Source organism: Podarcis muralis, chromosome 3 (genome assembly GCF_964188315.1).
Source record: "Podarcis muralis chromosome 3, rPodMur119.hap1.1, whole genome shotgun sequence".
NCBI classification, from domain to species: Eukaryota; Metazoa; Chordata; class Lepidosauria; order Squamata; family Lacertidae; genus Podarcis; species Podarcis muralis.
Window position 1 is genome coordinate 114,516,403 of NC_135657.1, and position 20,549 is coordinate 114,536,951.

At 45.1% G+C, this 20,549-nt stretch overlaps 1 protein-coding gene across 1 annotated transcript; it reads left to right on the plus strand.

Moving 5' to 3' along the window:
* Window positions 1-1,273: 1,273 nt before the first annotated feature.
* On the plus strand, window positions 1,274-20,255 carry DNAAF10 (dynein axonemal assembly factor 10). Its single transcript, XM_028722049.2, has 8 exons — window positions 1,274-1,571; window positions 7,454-7,554; window positions 9,597-9,727; window positions 12,732-12,833; window positions 13,676-13,791; window positions 17,054-17,188; window positions 18,166-18,263; window positions 19,562-20,255. Exons 1-8 carry the CDS (start codon window positions 1,377-1,379, stop codon window positions 19,767-19,769), a joined length of 1,086 nt encoding a protein of 361 aa, XP_028577882.1. The 5' UTR covers window positions 1,274-1,376; the 3' UTR covers window positions 19,770-20,255.
* The last annotated feature ends 294 nt before the right edge of the window (window positions 20,256-20,549 follow it).

A 20,549-nucleotide genomic window follows, 5' to 3' on the forward strand; every position in this document is an offset into this window, starting at 1 on the left:
AGAACATTCTGACAGCAAGAGCCGTTTGACAGTGCAATGGAAATGCCTCAGAAGATGGTGGATTCTCGAAAAGGGTCAGGTTCACCGCATGTACTGTGTTAAAGGAAAATATAATGAAAATGATGTACAGATGGTATTTGACTCTTGTAAAATTAGCAAAGATATATCGTAACTGCGATAATCTATGTTGGAAATGTAACGAAAAGGAAGGAACATTTTAGCATATGTGGTGGACCTGCCCCAAGGTGAAAGTCTTCTGGGAAAAGATATATAAAGAATTGAAAAAAAATGTTGAAATATACATTTATAAAGAAACCAGAGGCCTTTCTTCTTGGAATAACAGGTTTGGAATTGCCCAAGAAAGATGTAAAATTATTTTTGTATGCCACAACTGCGGCTCATATTTTGTTAACTAAAAAGTGGAAAACCCAAGAATTACCAACGATAGAATGGCAGATGAAGATGATGGATTTCTCAGCGCTAGCCGACCTAACCGGAAGAGTCCGCGACCAGAAGGAGGAGGAGTATCAGGAAGATTGGATCAAATTTAATGATTACTTAGTTAAACATGTTAAGTTAAACTAACTGAAAACAGCTTGCAGATACTTAATTGGCTTAGGATTTTATTCAAGTTAAGTGATGAATTAATAGGTTTAATTTCATAATGTGAAGATGTAAGGATGTTAATGTTTAAGTTAAATATTTTAAGAACTATGATTTGGAAAACCGTTAAAAGGACATGCAATGAAATTCAACCAAGGGGAAGCGAGGAAGTCACTTAATAATGTTAATTTTTAATAAGGTTATGATTTATGTTTGCTTGTTTTATGTGTTTGTTTATAATGTTGTGAAAATTAATTTTAAAAAATGGGAAGAAAATGGTGGATTCTCTTTCTTGGAGGTTTTTAAAGCAGGGATTCGAGGGCCACCTGTCAAGGATGCTTTGGTTGAGATTCCTGCATTGATGACTCTACAAATGTATGATTCTAACACATGCAGCTTTCCCTTTAACTTCCTATGATGCTGTGATTCTGTCGCGCGTGCTTTGCCCTTCCCACTCAGAAAACGCGCCTTGCACGAATTGAGCTTGAAAGCACCTGGCAACACACACAAACCCCACCCAGCCCCACGGGGGGGGGGGGGCAGCTGCGGCCCTTCAGGAGAACAGGCCGCGCTGCCCCGGGGGCCGACGGGAGTTGGAGTCCCCCTGCCGCCGACGGAACCCTTATTGGCCAATGAGGAGCGGCGGCGAGTCCAGCGCTTGCGCCCGCTGCGTGCTTCCGCGCGGAGCCCGCTTCCTCCCGGTGGCCCGGATGTTGCCGTTGTTGGGGCAGCCGAAGACGCGTCGGCTTTGAACGGGGAGCCGTTGGGGCGCCATGTCGTCTCCGGGAGGCCCCCTGGAGAAGCCGCAGATCATCGCGCACGCGCAGCAGAGCCTGAACTACACGGCCTTCGAGTGCAAGTGGGTGCCGAGCAGCGCCCGCCTCGTCTGCCTGGGCAGCTTCCCGCGGGGCAGCGGCGTCGTCCAGCTCTACGAGCTGCAAGGCGGCCGCCTCCACCTGCTCCGCGAAGTGAGTGAGGGACGGCGGGCGGGCGGGCGGGCGGAGCGCGGGCTCCCGCTGCCTTTCGCCGGCCGCTGCTGAGGAATTTGGCCCGCCTGGTGTTTCTTCAGGGGAGGGAAAGGGAACGAAGAAGGGAGCGCGGTCAGAGTTGAATGGGCTGCCTTAATAATAATAATAACAATAACAACAACAACAATAATAAATTCAACTCTGATCGTGCTCGTCTCCCATGTTGTGAGAACTACAGCTGAAGGTGTACAAATTTAATAAATTATTAGTATTCACAATAATTACTGTGGTACCTCTAGATGCGAACGGGATCCGTTCTGGAGCCCTGTTAGTAGTAGTAGTAGTAATAATAATAATAATAATAATAATAATAATAATAATAATAATATATTATTTGTACCCCACCCATCTGGTTGGGTTTCCCCAGCCACTCTGGGCGGCTTCCAACAAAAATGAAAGATACACTAAAATGTCACATATTAAAAACTTCCCTGAACAGGGCTGCCTTCAGATGTCTTCTGAATGTCAGGTAGATGTTTATCGCTTTGACATCTGATGGGAGGGCGTTCCACAGGGCGGGCATCTAGAAGCAAACATAGTTAGCGATGGCACGTCTGCGCATGCGCGTGTGTCGCCTTTTGCCGCTACTTTGCATGCGCTTGATGTCATTTTGAGCGTCTGCGCATGCGAAGAGGCGAAACCCGGAAGTAACGCGCTCTGTTACTTCCAGGTTGCCGTGGAGTGCAACTCGAACGCGCTCATCTCGAAGCACATTCAACCCGAGGTATGACTGGATTTATTAAATTTTTACACCCTCATTTGTAGTTCACAGGGCAGTTCACAACATACATATACTATATATATACAGTGGTGCCTCGCAAGACGAAAAGAATCCGTTCCGCGATTCTCTTTGTCTTGCGGTTTTTTCGTCTTGCGAAGCAAGCCCATTAGCGGGCTTAGCGGATCAGCTGATAAGTGGCTTAGCAGATCAGCTGATAAGCGGCTTAGCGATCAGCTGTTAAGCGGCTTAGCGGATCAGCTGATAAGCGGCTTAGCGGTTTGGGAAAAGGGGGGGGGGGAGGAAAAAAAACCTGCAGGAACTCGCAAGACATTTTCGTCTTGCGAAGCAAGCCCATAGGGAATTTGTTTTGCGAAGCACCTCCAAAACGGAAAACCCTTTCGTCTAGCGGGTTTTCCGTCTTGCGAGGCATTCGTCTTGCGGGGCACCACTGTATGTATATATATATATATGTATGTATATAAACACAAAATACGTAATAAAAATAAGAAAACAAACTGATAATTCCCCCCCCCCATCCCACAACCCAATTAAAAGGGTATATAGCAGGGGTAGGCAACCTAAGGCCCAGGGACCAGATGCGGTCCGTTCGCCTTCTAATCCGGCCCGTGGACGGTCTGCGAATCAGCATGTTTTTACATGAGTAGCATGTGTCCTTGTATTTCAAATGCATCTCTGGGTTATTCGTGGGGCATAGGAATTCGTTCATTCCCCCCCCCTTCAAAATATAGTCCGGCCCACCACATGGTCTGAGGGATGGTGGACAGGCCCATGCATGAAAAAGGTTGCTGACCTCTGGTATATAGGGTGATAATTCACGGAAGGACTGCTAATAGAGGAAAGTTTTTACCTGGTGCTTAAAGATACAGTGGTACCTCGGGATGCGAACGGGATCCGTTCTGGAGCCCCGTTCGCATCCTGAACAGAACGTAAGGTGCGACTGCACGTGCGCGGGTCGCGTTTCGCCACACGTGCATGTGACGTCATTTTGACTGCGCATGTGCGAGTGGCGAAACCCGGAAGTAATGCGCTCCATTACTTCTGGGTCGCCGCGGAGCGCAACCCGAAAAGACTTATCCTGAAGCGTATTTATCCCGAGGTATGACTATGTAATGAAGGCACCAGGGGGCATTCCACAAGGAGGGTGCCATTGCAGAATAGGCCTGTTTCTGTGTTGCCACCCTCCGACCCTCCTAAATTTTGCTTAGAAATGTAAGGAGTGCAAAATCCACCTAGTAAAGCATTGTAAGAATCTCAGCAACTAGCAAGTGCTGGATGCCAAAGGAGTTGGGAACCCGTTGCCAGACCCCCATCATCATGACCAATGGTCAGAGTGGGGGATGGGAGTTGTGCACCAGAAACACCTGGAGAGCCACAGATCCCCCACCCTTGCAGAAGTCCAATTTGCCTTCTCATGCCAGGATTATATGAAGAGTTGACAATAGTGTGGATTCATGCTTTTAAGCAACAAGGAAAAGGCAGACAATGTTAGGAACTAAGCATTTGTGAATTGCAATTCATCCTGAACTGAAGCATGCCAATTCTGAGTTTGTTACCTGGGAAACGGGAGTCAATATCTGGAACTGCTTTCATAAGTTATGGTTCCCTTTCCAAAGACACACCCCTCCTCAGCCCCATTTAAAAAGGAAAGGGGAAAAGGGGGAGGGAGTCACAAGGTAGCCAGTCTTGCTGGTGTTTATTCAGAAGTAAAGCCTGTCAGCCAGTAGAGCATGAGACTAAGGCCTGGGGTCTGGATCTGGCCCAATCACCTTCTAAATCCGGCCTGCAGATGGTCAGCATGTTTTTACATGAGCAGAATGTGTGCTTTTATTGAAAATGCATCTCTGGGTTATTTGTGGGGCATAGGAATTTCTTCATTTTTTTCAAAATATAGTGCGGTCCCCCACAAGGTCTGAGAGACAGTGGACCGGCCCCCTGCTGAAAAAGTTTGCTGACCCCTGCTTTATATAGCTAATATATTTGGTTACCATTGTTCACTCCCATGTATCACGTTCTGGCCATTGTAAGTAGTAATCTAATTGTATTCAGTGAGTGAGGTGCCTTAGGTCAGCTAAGTAAGTTTGTGACTAAGATGATATTTGAATTGGGCTCATAGCTCACATTCTTAGGTAAAGCTGCCTTGAGTCCCTGGTTGGGCAAAAAGACAGGATTAATAATAATAATAATAATGTCAGGGGCTCAGGAGCAGAGGCACAGGAAAGGGAGGAAATAGAGAGCGAGGGGGAGGAATCTGAAGGAAATGTTAGCGATGACAGCGGTCCAAGGTCTCTGAGTCTTTCCAGCGAATCGGAAGATTCACAGAAAGGGGCTCCCATGGTCAGAGCAAGGGGGGTGCCTAGGGGGACACCCCAGGAAGAAGGGGCCAGAGGGGACTCAGAGAGCAGCAGTTGGAAATCAGGACCAGCTTCCCCACCAGAGCGCAGTAGGGGGGAGGAGTCCCAGGTATCGGGACCAGGAGGCTCACCGCCAGCGGGAGGAGAGGAGTCAGGATTGGCCACGCCTCCATCGGAGAGCGAGGAAACGGTCAAGAGGAAGGTGGAAGGCTGGGTGCGCGCGCCAAGTTCAAATGTACAGGAGGGCGGCGCAGTTGGCAGCCCGGATAGGGAGCCAGGTCCCAAAGCCCGCCGAAAGGAGGGGGAGGAGTCAGGGGGGTCAGCGTCAGCGTCAGAAGAGTCCAGAAAGGAGGAGACCCCGGGGGGCAGAAGGACCCAGAGGAGAAAGGAGAGACGGAAGAGGTGGAGTAAGGTTAGAGTCTTAAGCTGGTGTACAGGGGGTGGGGACTCAGATGGAGCTTCGCCGGTCTAGCCTCTAAGACGTAGAGCTGGGGCGCTGCGGCTTGAAAATGGAAACTGTACTTCAATAAAGACTTTTGTACATTACTACCGGCTAGTGTTGGTCCTCTGTGAGCTGGGACCTGGAGCCAGCTCTGACAGACACATTTAGAGATGGGTGAAGAAGTGTAAATATTAAAAATAGCTTCACGATGATAACTAATTTCAGTTTCAACTTTTAATTAGGAAGATTGATAGTGAACTGTAAGCATATCCCAAAACAGGATCCAATAATAAGAGAATCATGTATGGATTGGCATGGATAAAACGAAGCAATGTAATGTTTGTTTTACTCAGCATTTGGCAAACTAACGTTCATAATCAAGCACTGTTTAGAAACCAATAATGATGAGGAAAACCATGCTGATCACCATGGTGATAACCATTAGCTTTGCTTGTCTACACAGCCCTTTGCTTCCCACACAGCTTTGGTTGCTGTAGCTATAGCAGTGTAGGAGAACACAACGTTGGCCGCCTTATGCATTGAGGAGTAGATTGTGGATAAAGTATTGAGGAGTGAGAGTCTTTTCACCCGATAGATTGGCTGGCCAGTTACGTGAAATCAATCATGAGGTCTTCTCTGTGAACAACTACTACTCTTACTGCTTTCTACCATTCAGAGAATGAAGTTGTTTTATTTTAGCATTGTTCTCAGTGACTAGCAGTCTATTTACAACACTTGTTTAAACATAGGATTGCATCCAGCAATTTTTTCCTGTTTGTGCAAGGATTTCCACCTGAACAATTTAATCTCTCTTTCTCCTTCCCTGCAGCCCACATCTATTGTTATCCCCACTCCTCTGAAACAGGTGGGGTGGGAGTGGGGCTGCATGGAGAAAGGAGGCAGAGAGGAATCCCATTGCGCAGGCAGAACTCTTTGTGCTGGAAGGATGACATAAGTGGATGCAGCTCATAATTTTTTTATAATCTGATTTTAGTTATGCAATCCTATCCCCAAAACGTAGTATATACCGTATTTTTCGCCCTATAGGACGCACTTTTCCCCCTCCAAAAATGAAGGGAAAATGTGTGTGCGTCCTATGGGGCGAATGCAGGCTTTCGCTGAAGCCTGGAGAGCGAGAGGGGTCGGTGCGCACCGACCCCTCTGCTCTCCAGGCTTCGCGGACCTCTCCGCAAGCAGCGGGAGCGCTCCCGCTGCTTGCGGAGAGTTGCCTGCATGCTGAAGCCTGCATGCGCCGAGTTCAGCGCGTCCAGGCTTCGCGGACCTCTCCGCAAGCAGCGGGAGCCAGCGCTGGGCTTCCACGGCTTGCAGAGAGCTGCCTGTTTGGGGGCTGGGGTCGGGGGAAGCTCGTGCTTCCCCCGCCCCAGCCCCGCGCCTGGGGGTAAAAGAAGAAGAAGAAGAAGAGTTTGGATTTGATATCCGGCCTTTCACTCCCTTTAAGGAGTCTCAAAGCGGCTAACATTCTCCTTTCCCTTCCTCCCCCACAACAAACACTCTGTGAGGTGAGTGGGGCTGAGAGACTTCAAGGAAGCGTGACTGGCCCAAGGTCACCCAGCAGCTGCAAGTGGAGGAGCGGAGACGTGGACCCGGTTCCCCAGATTAGCAGACTACCACTCTTAACCACTACACCACACTAAAATTAAAATAATTTTTTCCCCTTTATTTCCCCCCAAAAACACTAGGTGCGCCTTATGGGACGGTGCGTCCTATAGGGAGAAATATATGGTAAATAATACTAGTTCTGATATTTGCCAATTTTAAAAATATGAAAAGGGGAGGGAGAAAATAATAGGCAAGTTGCAATCTACTTTTATGTTTGCAAACTATCAGCAGTTGCTAGGTTTACTAACTATGGACATCTCTGAAATAAATTGGAAAGAAGAATGACAGCTCAGTCTATGGATGCAGATCCAAGAATGAGTCCAACTGAATTCAAGTGGAATTTACTCCTAGGCAAATGTGTATGGGATTGCAGCCACAGTGACTTAAAATAGACTTATTAATGACAAATCTCTCCCATAGACAAATGAAATTTCATAACCAAAAATCAGACTAAAATGTGTGACTTGTCTGTTAATATCAATATTCATGGTGCATATTTGAATTTTGCTAAAACCTACCAGCAGTAACTCTTCAAACAAGAGAAACTGGCTTTTGACGTTTACTTTTTTATCAGCACTTAATACTAACAGAACCAGTCTGTTCGATTGGACAAGATAATAAATGTAAAATTATTAAGCCTTCCTCCAAGTTTTTTTTTCCTTTCCAGATTGAAAAATCGAAGCCTGTTAAATGTGGAACCTTTGGTGCTTCTTCTCTGCAACAAAGATACCTAGCTACAGGAGATTTTGGTGGAAATTTAAACATATGGTAAGAACATTTTTGCTGGTTAATACTCCATTTCACACTTCACCTATTCTTTTGTTCTCAGCTAATTCAAATTTGTCACTTTATTTAAGTCGTCTTAGTTTAGGATCACAAAGGTTTTAGGCAGTTGTAACCTAATTCAGTTATATAGAAAAATTAGTTAATTATGCCACCTCTGCATGGTTTTGTGACTTTCCAAAGCAATTTGTGATATGCAATCATAGACTACTATTTTAATTTTTAAATATCAGTGAACATATTTAGGTAGTGTTTTTAGATACTGTTGTTTTATAAATTTCATAGTCTTTTTGAAGTGTTCCCTTCACAGGTGAAAAACTGCCAAAGATAATGGCACTTGGTTGTTGTTGTTGTCTTTTTTGGGAGTGGGGAGCTTTCTGCATGCTTACCTTTTGACCCTTATTAATCATGGTTTCACCAGACAGAGAAATCCATGAATCTGTATACCTTGTTAACAACTTGCTTTTGTTTCCTGCACCAGTTCTCCTATGTATTAACTACATTAAATAAGAGTATTTTGCATTTTCTTCATTTGCCCTGATAAGCAGAGGGTGTATGCGGGTTGTTGAATGATAGTAGCATTGACTAGCTAGAAAGAAGCACTGTGTCCAGATGGTAAAAGAAAAAGTAGATCTTAAGGGAAAAAGAAAAACCCTAAAAAGAACAGGATTTGCCTATATGGGAATATTACTATTGAACTCACAACCCAAGTGGCACATTTTGCAACCTTCTGGTTCTTGATGTCCCTTTCTTGAATGATTTAGAAAACTTCAGATGTTTCTAGATGTCAGCAGCTAATACTCAGGCAAAAGTTATTTACTTTTGAATCCCCCCCCCTTAGGATTTCACCCAACCTTATGATAAAGCTATAAAAAAGTTAAAGGGACATACAGTGGTACCTTGCAAGACGAATGCCTCGCAAGACAAAAAACTCGCTAGACGAAAGGGTTTTTTGTTTTTTGAGCTGCTTCGCAAGATGATTTTCCCTATGGGCTTGCTTCGCAAGACGGAAACGTCTTGCAAGTTTGTTTCCTTTTTCTTAACACCGTTAATACAGTTGCGACTTGACTTCGAGGAGCAACTCATAGCACGCGGTGTGGTAGGCTTTTTTGAGGTTTTTAAAGCTTTTTGAGGTTTTTGAAGCTTTTCCAAAACTTTCCCGACACCGTGCTTCGCAAGACGAAAAAAACCGCAAGACGACAAAACTCGCGGAACAAATTAATTTCGTCTTGCGATGCACCACTGTATTTCAACCTCCATTCTCCCATTTCTTTTTCTTTCTATCTATCTTTTACATTTTTACTAGCTCTTACTATTTGAACCGGTTCTCATGTAGTACTAAGTGAAAACATGATTTAGTACCAGATAGCACAGCAGCAGCAGGACTGGCGTGGGGGGAATTCTCCAGGAACCTGCAAATTTGCGTGTTTGCACTAAGCTATGATTTGGCTTAGCACTGCATGTGAACTGGGCCTTTGCAGGCTCAGCGTACCAATCAAAAAGTTGAATTGTAGCCTTGAATTTTTGTAGTTTGGATTGTGAAGGTGTTTCTTGAACCTTTGGAATTCCTTCAGTTTTTGGTGGGAAAGGAAAGAACACAGTTAAAAAAAATGTTTGCATCAAATTTGTCATTGTAACAAATACCAATGATAAAAATGTTGCTTCTTAAGGCTTGAGCAGGTTCAGATTTTGATTAATGGGTCGTTACTCTTAAAACCACTTTTGGTTTTTGCATCAGAAATTTCACAAATTTTTGCATATCATTTTAATAATCACTGCTATTTGAAACTGAATTGAGAATAGTTTGTTTTAACCATTGTGGTATAAAATATCCCTAATTCAATTTACTGAGAACCATTAAAGAACACAAAACTAATTATGCCATAAGCTCTCATGGATTTAAAGTCCAGTTCCTCAGGTGCACCAGCTTATGACACGGTAGTTGTATTCGTCTGTAAGTTGCCGTAAGACTCTTAGCTTCATCTTTGGAAATCGTAAAAAAATAATTGTTCCTTTCTGGTGTTTAGGAATTTGGAAGTTCCAGAAATCCCAGTGTACTCTGTGAAGGGACATAAAGAAATAATCAATAGTATTGATGGCGTTGGTGGCTTAGGAATCGGAGAAGGAGCACCAGAAATTGTGACGGGAAGTCGGGATGGTGAGTTAGATCTACTGCAGTGTCACTGGTTAGAAGGAAAAGCAAAGTGGGTTAGGATAAATCCAGCTAATAGCTTCCAATGATTACCATTCTTCTGTCTTCATATGTTATGAACCAATTTAGTCCTGTTATCTAAATTTAAAGGGTGTTTCCATCTACTCAGAAGTAAGTACTGTTCAGCTGAATGGGGCTTACTCCCAGTGGAGATTGGCATGCTTTCCTGTGAGTAAGCCTGATAAACACAGTGGAACTTACAAGTAAACGTGCCCAGGATTCCGTCACCTGTCTTTACCATAAGATAGTTTCTGAGACCTAAGCAATTCTAAAGCATTGTCTTTTCAAACTAGGACAACTATGTAGGGATATAGAGAATGGGAAAGTGAGAGGATTGAGAAGCATGGGGTCTAAGGTAAAGGTAAAGGGACCCCTGACCATTAGGTCCAGTCGTGACCGAGTCTGGGGTTGCAGCGCTCATCTCGCTTTATTGGCCGAGGGAGCCGGCGTACAGCTTCCGGGTCATGTGGCCAGCATGACTAAGCCACTTCTGGCGAACCAGAGCAGCGCATGGAAACGCTGTTTACCTTCCTACTGGAGCGATAGCTATTTATCTACTTGCGCTTTGATGTGCTTTCGAACTGCTAGGTTGGCAGGAGCATGGACCGAGCAATGGGAGCTCACCCCGTCGCGGGGATTGGAACCACCGACCTTCTGATCGGCAAGTCCTAGGCTCTGTGGTTTAACCCACAGCGCCACCTGCGTCCCCTCGGGCGATGGTCTACTCTTGCTTAAAAAACTACTAGATCAAAATATCTTGCATCTCCCAAGCACCGCATGGTCAAGGGTTGTACATGTGCACTTTCTTGAGGCCACTGGATTCTAAGCTCCAGCAGCTGAGAAGGGCATTGTCCCTGCCTTGCTAACTCAAGGTCCCAGTATTTTTCTGGGAACTGGACTTGGCTGAGCGCTCACCTGATGTCTGACATTAAGGGTAGCATCATGGACTTGCGTCCTCCTGCCTGACGGATCCAGAGCCGCTCAGTGGAGAAAGTTGGGGAGGCCAATGCTTCTATCATTTACTGGAAAGGGGAGGGGAGAGTGAGATGCAAGTGGAGACTGGTTTGTCACTCTAAACGTGAAAGAACATGAATGTGCCTGAATTTGTGGAGGGGGGACAAAGGAATGAACATCTATTTCCTCTCTGCCCCCACCTTTCTAGCAGTTCATTTTCTGATGGGTCTTCACTTGACTTGTTTTATTTTAATGTGGCCTTTTGCTTTCTATGAGTTCAGTTACAAGCTCCTATGAATCACTTTACAAGCATAGCAGCTTGTAGGATGGGGAACTAGTGAATAGCTGTTAATTGCAGCAGTTCTAAAGTAACACCGGATGATGATGTTTTGAGCTGTGCCTATGTGCAGCAAAAAAGGTGGACGGTTATATTGCTCTAGCAGGGACAGACCAGGGAGGTGAGTGGCAGCAATCGCAGACCATCCTGTCTGATATCAGGTGCTCCAGAGGGTGCAGTACATTAGCTTAAGATAGGTCATTGGCGTTGTAGTGTGTTGTTTTTTTTAAAAAAAGAACAGCTGGAGCAACACTGCATGGCTGTATCTCATTGGGCAAGCAGAAATGCCACGGGGTCTACAGAGATGCAAATCAGCATGGGCATTGCTACAACTAAGAGGTCCCCTGAGGATTAATCTGTACTGAGCATTTGTGGCTGTCTTACAGTGTTTGCGCATGCTTGGGCACATTGTTGTTGTTGTTGTTTAGTCGTTTAGTTGTGTCCGACTCTTCGTGACCCCATGGACCAGAGCACGCCAGGCACCTCTGTCCTCCACTACCTCCCGCAGTTTGGTCAAACTCATGCTGGTAACCTCAAAAACGCTATCCAACCATCTCGTCCTCTGTCGCCCCCTTCTCCTTGTTTGGGCACATTAGCTATTCTATAAACTAGTAACTGATAGTTTTAAATAAGTCCATTTCTTGTGTACATTACAGGCCCTGTTGAAGTTAGTGGCACAATATCTCTTGTTTTTAATAGATTGCCACCAGATGTCAGAGCAAATCAAGTTTATTTAGGTATAATAGGAGAGTAAAAAAGAATGAAAATAAGAAGGGTCTTTTTCTGATTTTCCCACCCTTAAATCATGTTGAGCTTTCATTGAAACTTATTGAATTATAAGCCTATACTATAAAGAAGCTTTTTCTATTATTCTGTTTCAAAGGGATGTCAGATGAAGACCAGGCCTTTTTGCGGGGTGGGATGAGCAGGATATAAAAAAAGCAGAGCAGCAATCTAAAAACAAAAATCTGTCAGATTTTTAAGAGGACGCTCTTACAGCTCTAATTAATAAGACTACACCTACTGATTAGTCCAGTCTATCATTGCTTATCCATAGTTGTCCTCCCCGCCCCCTGCCCAGCTAGTATATACTTGGTAACAGCAGTCTTGGCCAGCCTTTTTCCATTCTAGGTTCCTCCTCAGCTGCCATATGATATGGTTACAAGGGTACTGCAATCAGATCTACATATGCTGTATGTTCTATTTTGAGTCCCACATAGAACAGGGTTTTCACATAAGTCATTAGAGGGCTGTAGCAAACTGATATCTGCATATATGAGGATACAAAAGGAAGAACATAAAGCAAGACAATTGCAGAAAGATCTGTATAATTTACATATAAAAATGTGTGGTATTAGTAGGCCTGTCTTCTTAATGGAGATTACAGCTTCCAGGAAACGGAAGCTAATATTTTAGCTGAGTTGCATCTTCTTTAATTTATTAGCCTGCTCATAGGATGAAACAGCTCATCCATCAAATTGTAAAAGCATTTAAACAAACTTCTATTATTATTATTTTTTTGAAGTACATGAAAAATGAATAGGAGTAAGGGGGACATTAATAGTGTTTTATTAAGCAAGTTACTGGGGCCGAAGTGATATAATAAATGCCACCAGGTGTTTTATCAGTAAAATAATAATCCATTATCCACTTTTGCAGGGACCGTGAAGGTGTGGGACCCAAGACAAAAAGACACTCCAGTTGCCAATATGGAACCAGCCCAAGGAGAGAGCAAGAGAGACTGCTGGACAGTTGCGTTTGGTAAGGTCTCTCTTGAGCTGGTTGATTTTTGATGGCATACACGCATATATCATGGAACTTGTCTTTGCTCCCATCGCTTTTGTACCATAACATGGAGTTTAAATGACTCTATACGAAATGGAGTCTGTAGAGTGCTTCTTTTTGGAAATATATCTTCCAGCTGCTTCCTTTTCTCTTTGATCTTCTCCAGGTTCTAGCTTTCTGTTGCAGAAGCACCACTTCAATTGCTTCTGTCTCCAAGAATGCAGTTTTGACATTTTAAATAAAATAAGTAATTCAGAAAGACAGTAAAAGGTAAAGGGACCCCTGACCATTAGGTCCAGTCATGACCGACTCTGGGGTTGCGGCACTCATCTCGCTTTATTGGCCAAGGGAGCCGACATACAGCTTCCGGGTCATGTGGCCAGCATGACTAAGCAGCGCAGGGAAATGCTGTTTACCTCCCCTCCGGAGTGGTACCTATTTATCTACTTGCCCTTTGACATGCTTTTGAACTGCTAGGTTGGCAGGAGCAGGGACCGAGCAACGGGAGCTCACTCCGTTGCGGGGATTCGAACTGCCGACCCTCTGACCAGCAAGTCCTAGGCTCTGTGGTTTAACCCACAGCGCCACCCGCGTCCCTACAGAAAGACAGTAGCTTGCACTAAATTTTTCCAGCTGTTGCCCTTGTCCTTTGTTAAATGCCTTTTCTTCTTGAATAGTAATAACCTGTCATTCCAGGACTGGTTTTCTACCAGAAATGCATTATGCTTTTATAACAGAATAGGTACACAAATGCGCCTTGTTATAAAAATTGTTGGTCATATGATTTTTTAAGCAGTGCCTCTTTTTTTCTTAACTAGGTAATGCTTATAATCAAGAGGAGCGTGTTGTATGTGCCGGCTATGACAATGGGGATGTCAAGTTGTTTGACCTTAGGAACATGACACTACGGTGGGAGACCAACATCAAGAATGGGGTAATGTTTCACAAATGTATGTCTAAATGTCCATTTTAAAAAAAATTACTTTTTGCAATTCAGATACTTCTAGTCTGGGAATTATGCTTAGTGTGATTAAAATTAATCTGCAGTTATTTTTTTCTGTGCACTTTTTTGTGATATGGCAAAAAAATATTACTCTTTGTATGACAGTAGTCAGCACAAGTTGCTTAAGTTTGCATTTGCCCTCAATACTTTGTAGTTCAGGCTTTTGAAATGACATTGAAGGATGTCTTTGTTACAAGGCACGGATCTGTAGAGCAGTGTTTCCCAACCGGTGTTCCGCGGCACACTACTGTGCCGTGAGACATCGGCTGGTGTGCCGTGGGAGGGAGGCGGGCGAGTCGGGCGGCGAGACGCGGGGCGGCGGCGGCGAGCAGCGGCTGCCCAGCGCGGGGCTCTCGCCGTCTGCCTGCCTGGCTGCCTGCCTGACGCGCAAACCCCCGGCGCAGGCGCCCCGCTTGTTGACACGGGAGGGGAGGGGGGAGAGGAAACGCTGCTGGTGTCGCTGCTCCTCGGCGGCGGCTCCTCCTCTCAGCCCGCCCTGCCTATATTTGCACCAATCCCCGCCCACTAAAGCATTCGCGCCTCCCAATGGGAAGCCTTGCCGGGCGGCGGGTGCTGCTGCCTGAGAGTTCTGAAGCCAAGCCCACTTTCCCAGAGACTGGCGGTTCTGAGGGATCCAGGGCAGGGCCGGCGCGCGCGCGCTTCTTGCTGCCCGGGCGCTTGCTCTAATCCCGCCTTCCCTGGGAGGGAGGGATGGCGGTGGCCGCGAGCGTCCGGGGTGGGGCGCGCGCTGGCTCTCCCTGGCGGCCCCCGTGCCTGGCGTTCTATCAGTGCGCCTCCTCTCTCTTTCCCCACCCATCCTCCACGTGCTGCGCTCTAACCCGGAGTTAGAAGCAAATTAGAACACGCCCCCCGTGTGTGGTGTGTTTTTTGTGCTGCTCCTCTTTTTTTAGGGCTTTTTGGCGGCTTTTGGGACGGCGTCGAGGGGTGGCCGCCTCAGCTGCCGCCGTCCCTCAGTCCCTCGCTCTGCTGCCTCCTCCCACCCCGGCAAGGGGGAGGGAAAAAACTTTCACTTTTGTGCGTCCCTCCCGGCGTGACGCTGCGCGCTGACGTCACGGGGCGGGGCTTTAATGGTGGTGTGCCGCGAGATTTTTTTCCGGTAAACAGGTGTGCCGTTGCCCAAAAACGTTTGGGAAACACTGCTGTAGAGGAATAAAATCTACGCAGTGAGAATGAGAAATATACCTTATTTTTCTGTGTATTAGATGAGGTTTTTTGACTAAAAATTCATGTCAAAAAACTGGGGTTGTCCAATACATGGGTAGTGGCAAGGGGGAGGGGGTAGAGAAGCAACACGTCTGCCAGTCAGCCGGTTGGTGGGAGCGCAACTTCCCCTGATGCTGCAGCGAGTGCGAAACAATCTAGGGAGTTTTTCCTGCCTGCAGCTGCGTGGGGGGAGAAGCTAAACAACTTTGGGTCATCTCCCCTCATTTTCTTAAAACTGAGTCTCAAAAATGGGGGGGCGGGTTTCTTATACATGGGGGCATCTTATAGACAGAAAAGTACGGTACTTCACTCAATGAAAAGTGCACTTCTATACAGAGTTCAGGATACCCAATTCTCTTGGCTGGGATTCCCTCCTTTCCCCTAAAAACCACGCAGTAGGTCTTGGGCCTGTGTTCTGGAATGGCAAGCCCCCTTGCTACATGTCAAACCACTTCTGAAACTCTTTTTAAAATTTTTTATTATTATTTTCAATGCAAAATTATAACAAAAATTACAAACATTGAATCCAAGGTAATACTATACAAACAGGAAAGAAAAACAGAACACAAAAAAGGAAACAAAAAAGAAAAGAAAAAGCACACATCTACAAATAAAACCATATCTTCATTCTAATCTAGTCATTCTAATCTAGCTTTTGGTTTGCTCCCAAGGTCCCTAATCACACTTCCCTTGGCAAGTGTATTTGCTGCCCCCTGTCAGAAAATCCCCAATTGTGTAGCTAGAGAAACAGCCTGAGGTTCTCTTTACTGTTGCATGGTATTTTGGAGGTGCTCAGAACGCCACCAGAGTGCAGTGCAACCGCAGTGAAAATCCCTTCCCCAGCTCCATGGCAGGAAAGGAAGGCCCAGAAGCACACCTAAAAACCAGCAAGGCCCACTCTTTTCATTTTGAGCTGAAGACTTGTTATGCTTGCTTCTACTCTTCTGTGGTGCTCCAATCACCTGAGAAGGTAAAGAAGAAAATAAGCGCCAGCCTGGTCTCCAGTTGGAATTCAAGGCGTGGGGCAGGCATCATCCTAGCATTGTGCTGGCTTATGAGGCTGCTTCTTAAATTGCCCTACGATTCTCCCCCTATTCCCAACTTCAGAGTAAGGGAGGGTAGCAGGTGATTGCCCATAACCCTGGATTGTATTGTGGCAATTGGGGAAGGACCCTTGGAAATGGGTCAGGATCCCACAGACTGTGTAGTTTGGGTTGGCTGCTAAAGGTAAAGGGACCCCTGACCATTAGGTCCATTCGTGACCGACTCTGGGGTTGTGGCGCTCATCTCGCTTTATTGGCTGAGGGAGCCGGCGTACAGCTTCCGGGTCATGTGGCCAGCATGACTAAGCCGCTTCTGGCGAATCAGAGCAGCGCACGGAAACGCCGTTTACCTTCCCGCCAGAGTGGTACCTATTTATCTACTTGCACTTTGATGTGCTTGCGAACTGCTAGGTTGGCAGGAGCAGGGACCGAGCAACGGGAGCTCATCCCATCGCGGGGATTCAAATCGCCGACCTTCTGATCAGCAAGTCCTAGGCTCTGTGGTTTAACCCACAGCGCCAGCCAAAATTTGTGAATCCCCGTTGAGAAGGAGGAAGAGGGTGAGAGGGCAGCCACAAACTCAGGACCTGTTCCAGCTGGACTGTCTTCCCACGCCGGTCAACTTTACATTTTATATCATTTATTTTAGTCCTTTAAAATTTTAAGCTGCCTTTGGTGCCTTGGCAGAAAGGCAATATATAAATGAATGAATGAATGAATGAATGAATGAATGAATAATATGCATATATAACCATACCCCAGAAGCATCACTTTGATTCTAGGCATACCTAAATGTACATAGGAATGGCCTGCATGCCTTTCCATCTTGAGCTCTTTCTCAGTTGGAATTGCTTCTAAATAAACACAGTTAGGATTGCACCGAAATTCTGCTGAAGTCTTAATGCTTGCTTGCTTTATGCTTCTAGGTTTGCAGTCTTGAATTTGACAGGAAGGATATAAATATGAACAAATTGGTAGCAACATCACTTGAAGGAAAGTTTCATGTTTTTGACATGAGGACTCAGCATCCAACTAAAGGTTTTGCTTCAGTTTCAGAGAAGGTACAGTATAAAACACAGGCTGTTCATTGTTCTGACAGAAAATACGCTACTCTTGCCATGGGGAAGAGGCAAAGCAAAAAGTTTAGGTCGAACAGATTCACATAAGCGTACTATGACTGGGGCCTTAAACCTCTGGAAGACTTTCCCCCCTGAACACTCTCATGGGGCAGTAGTCAACTAACTTTTTGCAGTGGGGATTTTTTTGGTAAACTTCTATGAAGAGGTTCTCCCCCCCCCCCAGTCGTATATAAATGTTGTGAAATAAATTGTGGAACGAGGGCCTTCAGGCGGTTCCCTCGCTGCGAGAAGCCAAGTTACAGGGAACCAGGCAGAGGGCCTTCTCGGTAGCGGCACCCGCCCTGTGGAACACCCTCCCACCAGATGTCAAAGAGAAAAATAACTACCAAACTTTTAGAAGACATCTAAAGGCAGCCCTGTTTAGGGAAGCTTTTAATGTTTAATAGGTTACTGTATTTTAGTGTTTTGTTGGAAGCCGCCCAGAGTGGCTGGGGAAACCCAGCCAGATGGGCGGGGTATAAATAATAAATTACTATATTATTATTATTATCTTTGAGCGAAGAAAAGGCTAAGTTTGGAGTGCGGTTGGATGGTGCCTTGTACGTCTCCTTCCAGCAGCTCCTCCAGCCAAGCTGGTGCCAAATGTCTGAGCTGCCCCATCCCGCCCCAAAGGAGGTGCCTCCTCACACTGCCCCACAGGGGCCTGGGAAACACCCCCTGGCCAGCCCCAGAGGCACCATTTGCTAGGGCTGCTGCAGCTAGCAGTCACACAAGCCTTTGGGAGGCAGAGATGCCAGAGGGCATCAGAGGAGGGAAGGAAGGAAAGAGGGACAGAGGCCAGTGTTGCCCCTGGCACCCCTGACCAACATTCCAGCCACACCAGGGTGCCATGGCACACGGGTTGAAAATCACTGGATTAGACTAATGTATGTACAATTTTTGTATAACTTTGTTGTTAGGCCCACAAATCAACCATGTGGCAAGTTCGGCATCTTCCACAGAACAGAGATATATTTGTGACTAGCGGAGGAGCCGGAAACCTTCACCTTTGGAAATAGTAAGTATTTACTGTTCATCTGGGGAGGGGGGCAGAGGAGTAGGACCAGGTTTGTCTGAGTAGCCCTAATTCTGTACATTTAGTTACGGGTTATGGTGATGGTAGCTTTTCATGTCGTAGGAGAGCTTGCTGTTAAGACCGAATTATTAGAAGTGGCTTAGCTTTGCATCTGCAACCTAACTTTTTTTTTTTTGGCAGTGGATATACGTTGCAGGGGGGCGTGAGTGGCACTGTGGTCTAAACCACAGAGCCTAGGGCTTGCCGATTGGAAGGTCGGTGGTTCGAATCCCCATGATGGGGTGAGCTCCCGTTGCTCAGTCCCAGCTCCTGCCAACCTAGTAGTTTGAAAGCACGTCAAAGTGCAAGTAGATAAATAGGTACTGCTCCGGCGGGAAGGTAAACAGCGTTTCCGTGCGCTGCTCAGAACCACAAACTCCTTCTGCTCTTGGGTGGGGCAGACAAGAGAAGAGGCTTTAGCTCTTTTAAATGACTATATTAAGCACATGCTAAATATAATAAAATTCAGGAATAGCATACATCTTCTGTTTTTAATGTCTGTATTTATCGTTGTTTTTAAAATTACTCCAGCTAGAGGTTTTTTTGTAAGTAGCATACACATCTTGATAAATAAATTTCAGCATACATATTTATGTATTTTAACATTTTACCAAGGAGCTTTATACAACAGAAAGCTTATTGACACAGCCTTGATCAGGCATAGGCAAACTCGGCCCTCTAGATGTTTTGGGACTACAATTCCCATCATCCCTGACCACTGGTCCTGTTAGCTAGGGATCATGGGAGTTGTAGTCCCAAAACATCTAGAGGGCCACGTTTGCCTATGCCTGGCCTTGATGTTTAACGTCCTTCTGAGCTTTGGTTTGCCTAAGGCTGCAGTATTCACTTTCCTGGGATTACACCCCATTGAATTCAGTAGGACTTCTGAGCAGACGTGCGTAGGAATGTACTGTAACTTAGCATTATTAAAATTCTGGAATCTTCTGCATTTCCTTTGTGATATCTCCCATCTCCCGCAATGTCAGTAGGATATAGTTTCTGGGGGTTGGATTTGATTGTGAAGAAACCAGGTTGAGGAATCACTTGTGAGATGCATGGAGTGACGTTGGGCAAGCCATGATCTTAGCCTAAACCAACTTACAGGATTGTTGTGAGGGTAACATAAGATACCCATTGTAAGTGACCCTGAACTCTTTGGTGGAAATATTGATATAAAAAAATAGCATGCGGTGTGTGCTTATAACAGGCTTTTCACATACCTTTTTTGATCTATTTTCCAGTGAGTATCCTGCGCAGCGGTCTAAGCAAGATTCAGAGGGAAATGAGATGGGAGTAGCAGGTTCGGTTAGCCTTTTACAGAATGTGACGTTGTCAACGCAACCTATTTCAAGCCTTGACTGGAGCCCTGACAAAATGGGTCTCTGTGTCTGTAGTGCCTTTGATCAGACTCTGAGAGTACTCATCGTCACTAAACTGAACAGGATTTGACAAATGACTTCTAAGGAGGAAAAAATGTATGAGTTCCAGAGCAAGAACCTTTTAGAAATGTAATGGAATCTCTGTATGACCTCATGCTACAGAACAAAATGTGAAACATTTTGTCTGGGGTACTTTTCACCATTTTGAAGTGTAGCATACATTTCTACAACTTGTGCCTTCAGTTTTAGCACATTAAGACCTGTTTGTATGTGACACACTTAAGTTCAAAGTTTCTTATGGTTGTGGCCCTTTTTTTGCACAGCAGTAAAAATTTGTTGACATTTGTTTAAATCATTTTTAATTATTTTGTGTCTGTTGCGCACAAAACTAAACCATATCTTAGAAACCAACTTCCAGAACCAGCAAGTGTTTGTCCCTTAAAGTACTGCATTTGTTATTATGTTCACCAAAATGGCTTGGATTGCACTTATTTTCTGCATTTAAAATTTGAACAGCTGTGTTTTAATGTAATAAAGGTTAATGTTTGTAGCGATATTTTTCAGTTATTGGCTGCTTATTTAAAATATGATAAATTAACACGAATGGAATAATATTATAATTTGAGTGTAGTTTGCTATACTCCAGCCAGAAAGATGGCTTTCTGCTTGACCACACCTATTTTGATATTAAAACCAACTTTGCTCAATTTGCAAACCTTTTACCTTTAAGATCAAATTTGCTTAAACTAATTTTGTGCTTGTGCTTAGAAAGCAGTTGAATATTAATCAAATTTAATTCCCCACATCAATTTGGTGTTTTTTAAGATCAATGTAATCTAAATCTATAAAC

Excerpts from the sequence above, each read along its gene's own strand:
- DNAAF10 (XM_028722049.2), top strand. The coding sequence starts at position 1,377 with ATGTCGTCTCCGGGAGGCCCCCTGGAGAAGCCGCAGATCATCGCGCAC. Across the intron at positions 13,792-17,053 it reads AGACCAACATCAAGAATGGG|GTTTGCAGTCTTGAATTTGA; the intron begins GTAATGTTTCAC and ends TTATGCTTCTAG. Across the intron at positions 17,189-18,165 it reads TTGCTTCAGTTTCAGAGAAG|GCCCACAAATCAACCATGTG; the intron begins GTACAGTATAAA and ends CTTTGTTGTTAG.